This window comes from Brienomyrus brachyistius, chromosome 16 (assembly GCF_023856365.1).
Source record: "Brienomyrus brachyistius isolate T26 chromosome 16, BBRACH_0.4, whole genome shotgun sequence".
Lineage (NCBI taxonomy): Eukaryota > Metazoa > Chordata > Actinopteri > Osteoglossiformes > Mormyridae > Brienomyrus > Brienomyrus brachyistius.
Genome location: NC_064548.1, coordinates 11354144 through 11368733, shown reverse-complemented (window position 1 = coordinate 11368733; position 14590 = coordinate 11354144). Strand labels below are relative to the sequence as shown.

General features: G+C 39.1%; 1 protein-coding gene across 1 annotated transcript in view; it reads left to right on the top strand.

The window, feature by feature from the left end:
• LOC125710145 (titin-like) overlaps positions 1-14590 on the top strand; it is a 181178-nt gene that overhangs the window by 154685 nt on the left and 11903 nt on the right. The window contains exons 212-237 of the mRNA XM_048979485.1: positions 55-351; positions 446-1033; positions 1128-1430; positions 1515-1811; positions 1897-2184; positions 2318-2617; positions 2697-2999; positions 3093-3398; positions 3546-5312; positions 5421-5714; positions 5820-6101; positions 6195-6494; positions 6575-8641; positions 8739-9041; positions 9129-9434; positions 9520-9810; positions 9901-10200; positions 10294-10599; positions 10723-11025; positions 11316-11597; positions 11693-12286; positions 12369-12656; positions 12737-13036; positions 13127-13429; positions 13523-13825; positions 13917-14501. Of these exons, the coding sequence (XP_048835442.1) occupies positions 55-351; positions 446-1033; positions 1128-1430; positions 1515-1811; positions 1897-2184; positions 2318-2617; positions 2697-2999; positions 3093-3398; positions 3546-5312; positions 5421-5714; positions 5820-6101; positions 6195-6494; positions 6575-8641; positions 8739-9041; positions 9129-9434; positions 9520-9810; positions 9901-10200; positions 10294-10599; positions 10723-11025; positions 11316-11597; positions 11693-12286; positions 12369-12656; positions 12737-13036; positions 13127-13429; positions 13523-13825; positions 13917-14501 (11856 nt within the window). The remainder of the gene's footprint in view (positions 1-54; positions 352-445; positions 1034-1127; positions 1431-1514; positions 1812-1896; positions 2185-2317; positions 2618-2696; positions 3000-3092; positions 3399-3545; positions 5313-5420; positions 5715-5819; positions 6102-6194; positions 6495-6574; positions 8642-8738; positions 9042-9128; positions 9435-9519; positions 9811-9900; positions 10201-10293; positions 10600-10722; positions 11026-11315; positions 11598-11692; positions 12287-12368; positions 12657-12736; positions 13037-13126; positions 13430-13522; positions 13826-13916; positions 14502-14590) is intronic.

Sequence of the window (14590 nt, the reverse complement as noted above, 5' to 3'; positions counted from 1 at the left end):
AATATTTAATATGTTTTATAAAATAATATATAACATTTCCCTCTTTTATTTCAGAAAAACCAAGTCCACCTTCAAAACTTGGAGTTACTGATGTTACAAAGGACAGTGTCTCATTAGCATGGTGTAAACCAGAGCATGATGGAGGAAGCAGAATCACCAGTTATCTGATTGACGCTCTTGAAAAGGGTCAAGAGAAATGGGTAAAGTGTGGCGTGGTCAAATCCACCCACTATACTGTCTGTGGTCTGAGGGAAAATGCTGAATATTTCTTCAGAGTCCGTGCTGAAAACCATGCTGGTCTCAGTGAAGCCAAAGAAATGATCTTACCAGTACTTGTAAAAGATCAGCTTGGTAAGTTATTGGCAAAATTTGGACACTGATTCTTTATAAGTGTGATATTGAGATAAATATTGATCTTTTTATTTTTGTTGATTCTCTTTTGTAGAATCTCCAGAAATGAATATGAAAGATTTCCCTCACAATGCTGTATATGTTAAAGCGGGATCGAACCTGAAATTTGAGATTCCTCTTACTGGTAAACCTCTGCCAAAGATTTCTATATCAAAAGACAATGTTGTTCTGAAATCAACAATGAGATTTAATTCAGAAGTAACTCCTGAAGGTCTCATTATTTGCCTTCGAGAGAGTATTGCTCATGATGCTGGAAGGTATGACATCACTGCCTCCAACACAAGTGGAACTACCAAGTCTTTTGTTAATATTGTGGTATTGGACAGACCAAGTCCTCCAATTGGTCCAGTGGATATTAGTGATGTTACCGAAAGCAGTGTAAGTTTGAAATGGCTTCCTCCTCTATATGATGGTGGGAGCCCAGTGACTAACTATATTGTATACAAACGTGAGACGACAACTGCCAACTGGACAGAAGTATCATCGGCAGTAGCACGGGGTACTATTAAGATCATGAAGCTGACAACAGGTGAAGAGTTTCAGTTCAGAATCAAGGCAGAAAATCGCTTTGGCATCAGTGATCACCTGGACTCTCCAGCTGTCAGAGTGGAACTGCCGTACAGTAAGTTATCTGCTTCTCTTAATATTAATTTTATATTTCTGTGTTTTTACAATTTTACAGAAAGTATTGGTATTTTTTTCTTCTTCCATATTAGCAATCCCTGGATCCCCATCAACACCATGGGTGACTTCTGTAACAAGAGAGAGCATCACTGTCAATTGGAAAGAGCCTGTCTCAGATGGCGGAAGCCGTGTATTTGGATATCACTTACAGATGAAAGACAAAAACAGCATCTTGTGGCAGAAAGTTAACACAACTGTCATCCGTGCTACACATTTCAAAGTCACAAACATCAACGCTGGCCTGATCTATGAGTTCAAGGTGGCAGCAGAAAATGCAGCTGGCATTGGAGAATCCAGCAAAACTTCAGACGCAGTACTTGCGATTGATGCCTGTGGTAAATATTTTGTTAATAGTTTAAAATTAATTTGATGTTTTGTTGTTTTGAGTTGATTTCTAATGAAATATTTTTGTTTTCCAGAACCTCCTATCAATGTGCGTATTTCTGACATTACAAAGAATTCAATCACCCTTGTCTGGGAAAGGCCTCCCTATGATGGTGGCAGTAAAATCACTGGATACATTATTGAGAGCAAAGAATCACCGAAAGGAAGATGGTCAAAGGCAAATCTAATGAATGTTGCAGACACAAAATTCACTGTGTCTGGTTTGACACAGGATCAGTCCTATGAATTCAGAGTCTTTGCAAAGAATGCAGTTGGTTCTGTAAGCAATCCATCACTAATTGCTGGACCAGTCACATGTGTTGATACATACGGTAAGTGTTATTTATATTCTACATTAATAATTATTAGTTTTTTATTTCTGTTTCTATGAAAAAGTTGTCTTTTTTTGTATTTCAGGTGCCCCTGAGATTGACATACCTCCAGAATATTTGGATGTTGTGAAATACAAGGCAGGAGCAGATGTTCATCTTAAGTTTGGAATTATTGCAAAGCCTCGACCAACAATTGAGTGGTATAAAGATGGAAAGGAACTTAAACCAAGTGCTCAGCTATCAATTGTGAGCAGTATGGATGACTCTAGCATTTTTATCAAGGATGCAAGTCGTGTAAACAGTGGCACTTATGAAATGAAAATCAAGAACTCTTTGGGATCCACATCTGCAACTGTCAGGCTACAGATTTTAGGTGTGCATTTCATATTTCAATGAATTTTTTTTTTTACTGTTAGCCTTTGCTGGATAAGCAGTTTATGACGAATACTTTGAGCAATACAAAAATTGAAAATATGCATTTTTCTCACAATACTGTATTTTTGCAGACAAACCAGGACCTCCAGCTGGAACTATACAATTCAAGACTGTTACAGCAGAGAAGATTACCATAATGTGGGATCCCCCGACAGATGAGGGTGGAGCAATGGTCACCCACTACATTGTAGAAAAACGAGAAACAAGCAGGATTCTGTGGTCTATTGTATCTGAAAAACTGGAAGAATGTATTGTGTCTGTTCAAAACCTGATTAAAGGAAATGAATACATGTTCCGTATCAGAGGTGTTAACAAATACGGAGTTGGAGATCCTTTGGAGTCTGAGCCAGTTATTGCAAGGAATTCATTTGGTAAGAAAGGCAACATTACAGCTGATTTTAAACATGTATTAGAAACACTTTAACTTTTATTTTGAATTTTTCATTTCAGTTCCTCCTGGAAAGCCCACCATGCCTACAGTCTCAATGATTACTAGGTCAACAATGACAGTGGTTTGGGAGAGACCACATGATGATGGTGGTAGTGATATTGATGGTTATTTCCTGGAAAAGCGTGAGAAGAAGAGTCTAAGTTGGTTTAAGGTCATCAAAAATCCCATTCGTGACACAAGACAGAAAGTTACAAATCTTACAGAAGGGAATGAATATCACTACCGTGTCTGCGCAATCAATAAAGCGGGAGCAGGCCCATATTCAAATGTGTCTGATTTTTATAAAGCATCTGATCCAGTTGGTAAATATTGTCATTTTTAATTGCACCTAATAATGCTTATTACTTCTTCAAATTGTGTCACCTTTGATTTCACTCATCATTTTCTCATTGCAGACCCACCAAGTGAACCCACTAAACTTAAAGTGGTTGACTCAACCAAAACATCTATTACCCTTGGATGGGTGAAACCTGTGTATGATGGTGGCAGTGAGATTACAAGCTATATTGTTGAGCAAAGAATGGCTGATGAGCAAGACTGGGTTGTTATTAGCTCCAGGGGTGAAGTGAGAACCACAGAGTATGTTGTGCCTCACCTTAAACCTGGAATCAACTACTTTTTCCGTGTCTCTGCTGTTAACTGTGTCGGATGTGGAAAGCCAATTGAGATGGCCCAGCCTGTTCAAGCTAAGGATATTCTTGGTTTGTATTTTTCTTAACAATATATTTGTTTATTATTATCAATTATTATTATTATTATTATTATTAGTAGTAGTAGTAGTAGTAGTAGTAGTAGTAGTAGCAGATGGATTATAGTATTATTTAACATTATTATTTTAATTTTTACAGAGGAAGCTGACTTTGATATTGATGCTTCAATGACAACCCAATATATGGTCAAGGCAGGAAAGGACCTTGAAGTCAGAATTCCACTGAAAGGAAGACCTGTGCCAAATGTCACCTGGAGAAGGGCAGAGAGGAACATTAGCAGTGATCCCAAGTACAATATTCACAATACAGAATCGTCAACTGTTCTTATAATTCCAAAAGTGTCTCGTGATGACTCTGGCAAATATCATCTTGAGATTGAAAATGGTGTGGGGGAGCCCAAAACAATAACAGTGTCTGTTAAAGTACTTGACACTCCATCTTCTTGCCAGAGACTAGTAGTGAAGAATGTATCTCGTGGGAAAGCAACTTTAAGCTGGGAGCCACCTCTGATTGATGGTGGATCTGCAATCACCAATTATATAATTGAAAAGCGGGATTCTACAAAGAAATCTTATTCTAGTGTGACAACTGAGTGCTCAAACACGACATATAAAATTGAAGGCCTCTCTGAGGAAATTTGCTATTTCTTCCGCGTTTCCGCTGAGAATGAAAATGGAATTGGTGATCCTTGTGAAACAGTAGATCCTGTGAGGGCTACGGAGACACCTGGTCCAGTCAAAAACCTTGTGATAAAGGACACCACAAAAACATCAGTAATACTACAGTGGACAAAACCTGATCATGATGGTGGCAGCCATGTCTCAGATTATGTCATTTCAAACAAAGCAAGGGATGAAAAAGAGTGGACAATAGCGGGCACTTCTAAACGCTGTCAATATGAGGTCACAAACCTGAAAGAGCTTACAGTCATGGATTTCCGAGTCTACTCTAAGAACGAGAAAGGCCAAAGTGACTATTCTCAAGTTGGACCTGTCACAGTGCAAGAAATAATTATACCACCAGAAGCAGACCTTATTGATTACCCCGGGAATGAAGTTAGTGTACGCATTGGACAAACTGTTAACATTGAACTACCATACAAGGGTAAACCAAAACCAGTTACACAATGGTTGAAAGATGATATTCCATTGAAGGAGAGTGAGCAGGTGCGTTTGAGGTTAACAGAAAATAAAGCTGCCCTCACTATTAGAAATGTAAGAAAGGATAATGCAGGGAAGTATACACTTACCCTTGATAACAAAATCAGCAAAAATTCATTCAATATTCAAGTTATTACCCTTGGACCACCTTCTTCCCCTATTGGCCCCATCAAATTTGATGAAATTAAAGCACAGAGCATTATCATCTCCTGGAATGAACCAAATGATGATGGAGGTGGAGAAATAACATGCTATAGTGTGGAGAAACGGGAAACTTCTCAGGCTGCTTGGAAGATGGTTTGCTCAAGTGTAGTTAGGACAACATTTAAGATACCTAACTTGATTAAAGGAACAGAATACCAATTCAGAGTACGTGCAGAAAATAAATATGGAATGAGTGAGGCCCTGACTTCAGAAGCCGTGGTTGCTCAACACCAGTACAAACCACCGGGACCACCAGGAAGACCAGTTGTTTACAATGTCACTAGTGATGGCATGACTATTCAATGGGAAGCACCTGGTTATGATGGTGGTTCACCAATTACTGGATACCACGTGGAGAAGAAGGACAGGAACAGCCTTCTCTGGACCAAAGTTAATTCTACAGCAATATCTGGCAGAGAGTATAGAATTATTGGGCTTATTGAAGGTTTAGAATATCAATTTAAAGTGTTTGCACAAAATAATGCTGGCATGAGTCCTGCTAGTGAAACTAGCAAGCACACCCTGGCAATATCTCCAGTTGGTAAGCATAAATTTGGTTTATTTTTAACTTTTTTTTTTACTTATGTTTAATTGGTTGATGCTTAGTTGTAGAGTTACTAGGGTTAATAATAGTATCTTTCCAATTTAGACCCACCAGGGACTCCTAATTGCATTGATGTGACAAGAGAATCCGTTACACTGAAATGGGATATACCCAAACATGATGGAGGCAGCAGAATTGTGGCATACACTGTTGAGCGGCGCCAGGGACGGGGACGTTGGTTAAGATGTAACTTTGTTGATATCAGTGAATGCCAGTTCACAGTAACAGGACTTGCTGCAGGTGATCGGTATGAATTCAGAGTGATTGCAAGAAATGCAGTTGGCACAGTTAGCCCGCCCTCCCAGTCATCTGGTTATATTATGACCAGAGATGAAAGTGGTAAGCATATACTGTTTTAAAGATTTTATTGTTTTTTACATACTCTCATTAACATAATGCATTCCAGTTTAATTATTAATGTTTATTATTATTTTTTTATCTTAGTTTCTCCAGACATTGAGTTTGGTGCAGAGAAGTGTATTACAGTAAAAGCAGGTGAAAATATTACAATCAATGTAAATATCACTGGAAGTCCTGTACCTCAAGTCACATGGTTTAAGGATGGAAAAGAAATTGACAAGAAGATGATGATTGATGTCACAACAGCCATTGGATCGAGCAAGGTCTTCATCAGAGATTCTGACCGCAATCACCGTGGTGTATACACTGTGGAGGCCAAAAATAGTGCTGGAACTAAGAAAGAGGATATTCTTGTCAGAGTTCAAGGTCTATATTTCTTTCAGATTGTTTTGCATTATTTTTCGTTATCTTAGGATGATTATTTATCTTGTAAATATATTATTTCTTTGTCTAATTCAGATACACCTGGACCACCTGTTGGACCAATCAGGTTCACAAATATTTCAGCAGAGAAAGCAACAATCTGGTGGAACCCACCTGAAAATGATGGCTGTGCTGCCATTACTCAATATAGGATTGAAAAGCGTGAGACATCTCGGATTTCCTGGGCCCTTGTAACAGACCAGTGTGAAGCCTGCTCATTCAATGCCACCAAGCTAATCAAGGGCAATGAGTACCAATTCCGAGTTTCTGCAGTCAATAAGTTTGGAGTTGGTAAACCGATGGACTCTGATGCCATAATAGCGGAGATGCAATTTAGTAAGTTTAAATTTAAATATAATTTCAAAAAATTATATCTTCATGAATTTGGTTTCTGAAACATATTTGTTGTTTCACAGCTGTACCAGATGCTCCTGGCACACCTGATGCAACCCATATCACAGGAAATAGTATTACTCTTTCATGGACCAGACCAAGATCAGATGGAGGAAATGAAATTAAACAATACATTCTGGAAAGACGTGAAAAGAAGAGCATGCGCTGGGTGAGGGTGTCATCAAAGAGACCCATCGCTGAACTTAGATACAGAGTAACAAATCTTACTGAAGGTAATGAATATGAATTCCATGTAATGGCAGAAAATAGTGCTGGAATAGGACCACCAAGTAGTACATCAAGACTTTTCAAATGCAAAGAACCAACAAGTCCACCAAGTGCTCCAACTGTTGTGAAGGTTACAGATTCGACAAAGACATCTGTCAGTTTGGAATGGACAAAACCTGTGTTTGATGGTGGTATGGAGATCATTGGGTACATCATTGAGATGTGTAAGGCTAGTCTAGAAGAATGGCACAGAGTTAATACCTCAACTTGCATTAATACCCATTATACTGTTACTGATTTGGAAGCTGGAGAAGAATATAAATTCCGAGTCTGTGCCGTTAATGGAGCTGGAAAAGGAGAAACCTCTGAAATTCCTAATGCAGTTCAAACAACAGACAGACTTACATCACCAGAAATCGACATTGATGCCAGCTTCAAACAGACCCATATTGTGAAGAATGGAGGAACAGTCACTCTTCATATACCCTTTAAAGGAAAACCTCCTCCTCTTGCCACATGGACAAAAGTAGATGGAGAGATTGGGGTGATGGTTGACATTAATACCACAGAAACATGGAGTACTTTGACTATTGAGAACTGTACCAGATATGATGCTGGAAAGTACACATTATCACTTGAAAATAATAGTGGCCGCAAATCTATTACTTTTACAGTGAAGGTGCTAGATACACCTGGACCACCAGGACCTCTCACATTCAAGGATGTCACAAGAGGAGCTTTGACACTGATGTGGGATGCCCCACTCAATGATGGTGGAGCTCGAATTCAGCATTATGTCATTGAGAAACGTGAAGCTAGTCGTCTTAGCTGGCAGGAAGTTAGTATTAAATGCTCTCGACAAATATTGAGAGTTACCAATCTTGCAATAGGTGTACCATACCTTTTTAGAGTTATGGCAGAAAATCAGTTTGGACTGGGTGAAGCTTATGAAATGTCAGAGGCTATCATTGCCACTGAAGAACCTGCTTCACCTAAACGACTGGATATTATTGATACATCTAATTCTACTGCTACCTTGGCCTGGCTAAAACCTGAACATGATGGTGGGAGTCGCATCACAGGCTATATCATTGAGACAAAAGCTAAGGGCTCTGATCATTGGGTTTTTGGAGGTCAAACTAAATCTCTACACATGGTTATTGAGGGTCTAGTTGAGAACACAGAATATGACTTCCGTGTAAGAGCAAAGAATGATGCAGGCCTCAGTGATCCAAGAGATGCTTTTGCCTCTGTAATAATTAAAGAGCCTCGCATTGAGCCAACTGCAGATCTTAGTGGAATCACCAATCAACTTATCACATGCAAAACTGGAAGTACATTCACTATAGATGTTCCCATTAGTGGAAGACCAGCTCCTAAGGTAACTTGGAAACTTGAAGAAATTAAACTAAAGGAAACCGACAGGATCTTAATTAAGACCACAAAAGAGAGAACATCTTTGACAGTCAAGGACTCCATGAGAGGCGATAGTGGAAAATATTACCTTATTCTTGAAAATATCGCAGGATCCAAAACCTTCACTGTTACCGTTAATGTTGTTGGAAGACCAGGACCACCAGTAGGGCCTGTTGAAGTGTCATCCATATCTTCTGAGTCCTGTGTGTTGACATGGGTTGAACCTGAAGATGATGGTGGAACGGATGTCACCAACTACATTGTGGAAAAGCGTGAGTCTGCGTCTACTACATGGCAGCTTGTGAACTCCAGTGTGAAACGAACTACAGTTAAAGTTACTCATCTTACCAAATACATGGAGTACACATTCCGTGTCTGTGCTGAGAACAGATTTGGTGTGAGCAAATCAATCGAATCTCAAGCTATTGTTGCTGAGCATCCATTTGGTGAGTTTTGAATTTGTTTTGAAATAATTAATGTTTTCAGTTTAGATAAAGTCAAATGACGTGAACATTGATTACTATGGCCCGCTTCTAATTACAGTTCCACCTAGTCCACCATCACGACCAGATGTATTGTCAGTTACTGCAAATGCTATGACTATTTGCTGGGAAGAGCCATATCACGATGGTGGCAGCCAAGTGACTGGGTACTGGATTGAGAAAAAAGAGCGTAATACCATTCTATGGGTGAGGGAGAACAAGATTCCATGCATTGAGCGCCGCTTCAAAGTGTCCTCTCTCATTGAAGGGCTTGAGTATCAATTCAGAGTATATGCAATGAATATTGCTGGATTGAGCAAAGCTAGTGAAGCATCAAGACCAATGCTGGCTTTGAATCCTGTCGGTAAGTTGAAATTCTATTTTGGTGCTGATTTTTAAAATAGCTTTTACTGAAGAACATACTTAATATTGCTAATTCTTTTATCCTTAGATCCCCCCCGTAGACCAGAAGTGACTGATGTGACAAAATCCACGGTATCACTCAAATGGTGTGAACCATTGAATGATGGTGGCAGCAGGATTGTAGGGTACATTGTGGAGCGCAAGCTTTACGGTGATGAGGGAGAGAGTCGTTGGCTGAAATGCAATTACACAACTATCACAGAGACCTACTTCACAGTACCATCCCTGGGAGAGGGAGAAGTCTATGAGTTCCGTGTTATTGCCAAGAATGGAGCTGGAGTGCATAGTATGCCCTCAGAATCAACAGGACCAATCACATGCAAGGATGATTACAGTAAGATTGTTTTCCTTAATTATATAAATTTATCTCTTTAATATCATTTCAATTTTTAATTTTGCTCTCTCTTTCCATCTTTTAGCACCCCCTAGGGCTGAACTTGACAGCAAGCTTATTGGGGAGACTGTGACAATCAGAGCTGGTGCAGACCTTGTTCTTGATGCTGCAGTTGGTGGCAAACCTGAACCGAAAGTTTTTTGGGCTAAGGGAGATAAAGAACTGGAGCATGGTGAAAAGTATTCATTGCAGTACACCAGTACTCGTGCTATGGCTATCATCAAGTCCTGTGACAGAAATGACTCTGGAAAATACATTCTAACAGTCCAAAATGCCAGTGGAATCAAGACTACTGCTGTTCTTGTGAAAGTGCTTGGTCAGTATATATGAAATAATGGTATTTATAGTGTTCATATTGCAAATTTGCTTAATTAATATCTATTTGATTTTATTTCTTTTTCTCCAGATACTCCTGGGCCTTGTGACGATAAGATATTAATCAGTAGAGTAACAGAGGAAAAGTGCACTGTTTCTTGGAAAATGCCCCCCGAAGATGGTGGGGCCCAAGTGACCCATTATATTGTTGAGCGTCGTGAAACTAGTAGACTTAACTGGGTTTTAATGGAGGCTGAGTGCAAGACCCTTTCTTGTGTTGCTACTAGACTGATTAAAAATAATGAGTACATCTTCCGTGTCAGAGGTGTAAATAAGTATGGACCTGGTGTGCCACTTGAATCTGAACCCATTATTGCCAGGAATGCATACAGTAAGTAAAATGTCCATTATCAGAAGATGTTATTATTTCTCACATTGCTTGTAGATTGTAAAACATATTTTATTTATTCATTCACTTTTACAGCAATTCCTTCACCTCCTGGCGCACCACAAATCATTGCTGTAGGGAAGGAGCATGCCATTATTGAATGGCTTAAGCCTGAGAGTGATGGCGGCAGTGAAATTAAAAATTATCTTGTGGACAAACGTGAAAAGAAGAGTGTCAGGTGGACAAGAGTTAACAAAGAGTACACTATATATGACACAAGACTTAAGATTACTGGTCTTCTGGAAGGCAGTGATTATCAATTCCGTGTCACGGCTGTGAATGCTGCTGGTAACAGTCAACCAAGTGAAGCTTCTGACTATGCCTTCTGCAGGGAGCCAACATGTAAGACCATTTTTAAAAACTGTCATTACATTTGAACCATTTCTTTATTTAAATGTACATCATTTAGATTTTCTTTGTTTTTCATCTTATTGTTGACAAATTCTGTGTTGTCTGCTGTTCCAGATACCCCTGCTCCTCCAACAGTTCCTCACGTAACGGATACCACCAAACATAGCATTAGTTTAGTATGGACAAGACCAATGTATGATGGTGGTGCTGATGTAACTGGATATATTGTTGAAGTGCTTGAGGAAGGAACAGAGCAGTGGTATAGGGCTCAACAAGAGCTCTTGAAGACCACGGAGTACACTGCAGCTGGCCTTACAAGCAACAAGAAGTATAGATTTAGAGTTGCTGCAGTTAATGTGAATGGAACTGGTGAATTCAGTGAACCATCCACTGAAATTGAGCCTCTTGAAAGAACTGGTACGTTAAATGATTATTCCAGCCATGGGTGTAGATAGAGAGGAATGGGTAGGAGGGCTTAATCTTTACATGGGGGGGTTTCAATGGCAAACTTATATAGTAATATAAAAACTATTCATGACTTAAGCCAATAAATGCAAATTTACTTGGTTCGTTAAAAACATTTTAGCTAATTTCAGCCTAACAACACCCCTGATTCCAACTAAAGATATATGAAATATTGTACAATATGAAATGATACTGGGAACCATTTTAATTGTATTTTGTTGGTCTGCTATACATTTTTCTAGAAATACCTGACCTTGAACTTGCTGATGACTTGAAGAAGACTGTCTGTGTAAGAGCTGGTGGATCACTTCGCCTGTTTGTTGCTGTGACTGGAAGACCTATACCAATAATTACTTGGAGAAAGCCTGGTGTAGATCTTCAGAGTAGAGGATTTATTGATATAACTGACAGCTATACAACTTTGATAATTGAAAAAGTAAATCGCTATGATGCTGGCAAATACATTATTGAGGCAGAGAACCCATGGGGCAAGAAATCAGCTACTGTTCTTGTGAAGATCTATGGTAAGAATTTACATTCAAGAATTAGTTGTCTGTTACAGAGTAATACTGTATTTTCCGAAAATTAATTGTTGTTCTAAAAAATGTTTTTGTTTCAGATACCCCTGGTCCACCAGGTTCTGTTAAGGTTAAAGATTATACAAAAGAATCTGTTGTTATTACTTGGGACGTCCCAAGTATTGATGGAGGAGCACATGTCAACAACTACATAATTGAGAAACGTGAAGCATCAATGAAGTCTTATCAAACAGTTACATCCAAATGTAATAAGACATTATTCAGAATCACTGGACTGACTGAAGGAACGCTGTACTTTTTCAGAGTCTTGCCAGAAAATATCTATGGTGTTGGTGAGCCTTGTGAAATCAGTGATGCTGTGCTAGTATGTGAGGTTCCAATGGTTCCTCAGAAATTGGAAGTAATGGATGTAACAAAGTCTACCGTTACGCTGGTATGGGACAAACCACTTCATGATGGTGGCAGTAAACTTACTGGCTACATTATTGAAACTTGCAAGTTTGGAACAGACAGATGGATGACTGTCGCTACACTGAAAACAACTGTGTTGGAGCATACCATAAGCTCTCTAAATGAGTCAGAACAGTACCTCTTTAGAATCAGAGCCACTAACAGCCGGGGAATCAGTGAGCCTAGAGAAATTGTATCACCTGTAACTATTCAAGAACAAAAAGGTAATAAAATTATTCAATATAATTTAAATTATTGGTCTTTAAATCATTGTACTTAGTCCCTAAATTTTTATTTATTTTCCAGTTGTACCCAAGATTGATGTGGCAGGAATTCCACAGAAGATTGTCAATGTACCAGCTGGTAAACCAATTGAGCTTCAAATTCCCATATATGGCAGACCTTCACCAGTTTGCTCATGGTTCTTTGGTGGTGCCAAGATAAAGGAACTTGACCGTGTAAAGATTGAAACCACTGCAAAATACACCAAACTAACAGTACGTGAAACCACAATTGATGACACAGGTGACTACACACTTGAGGTCAAAAATGTTGCAGGAATTGCCACTGAGATCATTAAAGTTGTCATTTTGGGTAAGTATCATATTTCACTGGAATTTATTAAAAATGATCTGTGAAAATTTAAGTTAATGTTACTCAACTTTTTGAAACAGACAAACCTGGCATACCAGTTGGACCTTTAAGAATCGAGGAGGTTGATGCCACATCTGTCACTGTCAGCTGGGAACCACCAGAAAAAGATGGAGGTGCTAATATCAGCGGCTACGTGGTTGAACAGCGTGATGCTCATCGTCCAGGATGGCTTCCTGTGTCTGAATCTGTTACCAGACCCACTTTCAAGTTCACTAGACTGACTGAAAGTACTGAATATGTGTTCCGTGTGGCTGCAACAAATCGCTTCGGTATTGGATCATTTTTGCAGTCAGATGTTGTGGAGTGTAAAAGTGCCAAAAGTAAGTAATTTTGCCATTGACTTGGAACAATGTTTTTAACGTAAAACAGAAAACATTTGAAAAACAATTTATTCTGTATCCCTTTTACAGCTATACCAGGACCACCAGGTAGACCTGAGGTATTTGATGTGTCTCGTGATGGAATGACTATTACCTGGCTTCCACCAGAGACAGATGGTGGGTCCCAGGTATCTGGTTATATCATTGAACGCAAAGAGGTTAGATCTGACCGATGGCTGCGCATTAATAAGAACCCAGTAACAATGACAAGATATAGATCCATGGGCCTTATTGAAGGCCTTGAATATGAGCACAGAGTTACAGCCATCAACTCCAGAGGCTCTGGAAAGCCAAGTCCTACCTCCAAATCAGCTGTGGCAATGGATCCGATTGGTATGTTTTTTTTTTTTCTTTTCAAATTATCTTGAATTAATGTCATTTAATTTGATAAATGGATTAAATTGTTGTTTTCATGCACCTAAACAGATCCACCTGGCATACCATTGAATCCAAGAGTTACAGATTCCACTAGAACATCTGTCTCTCTGGCTTGGAATCCCCCAGAAGAAGAAGGTGGTTCTAGTATTACAGGATACCTGATTGAAATGCAGAAGATTGATCAGATTGAATGGACCAAATGCAACACTACACCTACTAAGATTTGTGAATACACCTTGACGCATATGCCCCAGGGAGCTGAATATAGATTCCGTGTTATGGCATGTAATGCTGGTGGACCTGGAGAACCAGCAGAAATACCTGGAGTTGTTAAAGTTACAGAGATGCTTGGTGAGACACATACATATGTGTTTAATGTATGTTTTTTCTTTATTAATAGTGTGTGTCATGTTAAAAATGAGTGTTTTTGTTTTTACTTCAGAATATCCTGATTATGAGCTGGATGTCAAGTACCAAGAAGGTTTGGTTGTCAGACAGGGAGGAGTCATAAGACTGTCTGTTCCCATTAAGGGCAAGCCAATTCCAATATGCAAGTGGACAAAGGAAGGCCGTGATATTTCTCACAGGGCTATGATAGCCACCAGTGAAGAGCTCACTGAGCTTGTCATTAAGGAAGCTCATAGGGATGATACTGGCACCTACGACCTTTTCCTGGAAAATAAATGTGGCAGGAAGGCAGTATATATAAAAGTAAAAGTTATTGGACGACCAGATCCACCTGAAGGTCCACTTGAGTTTGATGATATCCAGACTCGCTCAGTAAGAGTGAGCTGGAGAGCACCTTCTGATGATGGTGGCTCTGATATTCTTGGTTACATTATTCAGAGGCGAGAGGTTCCCAAGGCAGCATGGTACACTGTAGATTCAAGAGTACTTGACACATCTTTAGTTGTCAAAGGACTAAAAGAAAATATTGAGTATCACTTCAGGGTGGCAGCTGAAAACCAGTTTGGCATTAGTAGATCTCTGAAATCAGATGAGTCTGTCACACCAAAGACACCTCTCTGTGAGTATATTTTCAAATTTTATCATTTACATTTTGATTGATGATTTATGTGCTTAATTAATTTGTTTAAAAAAAATTTCTACTACAAC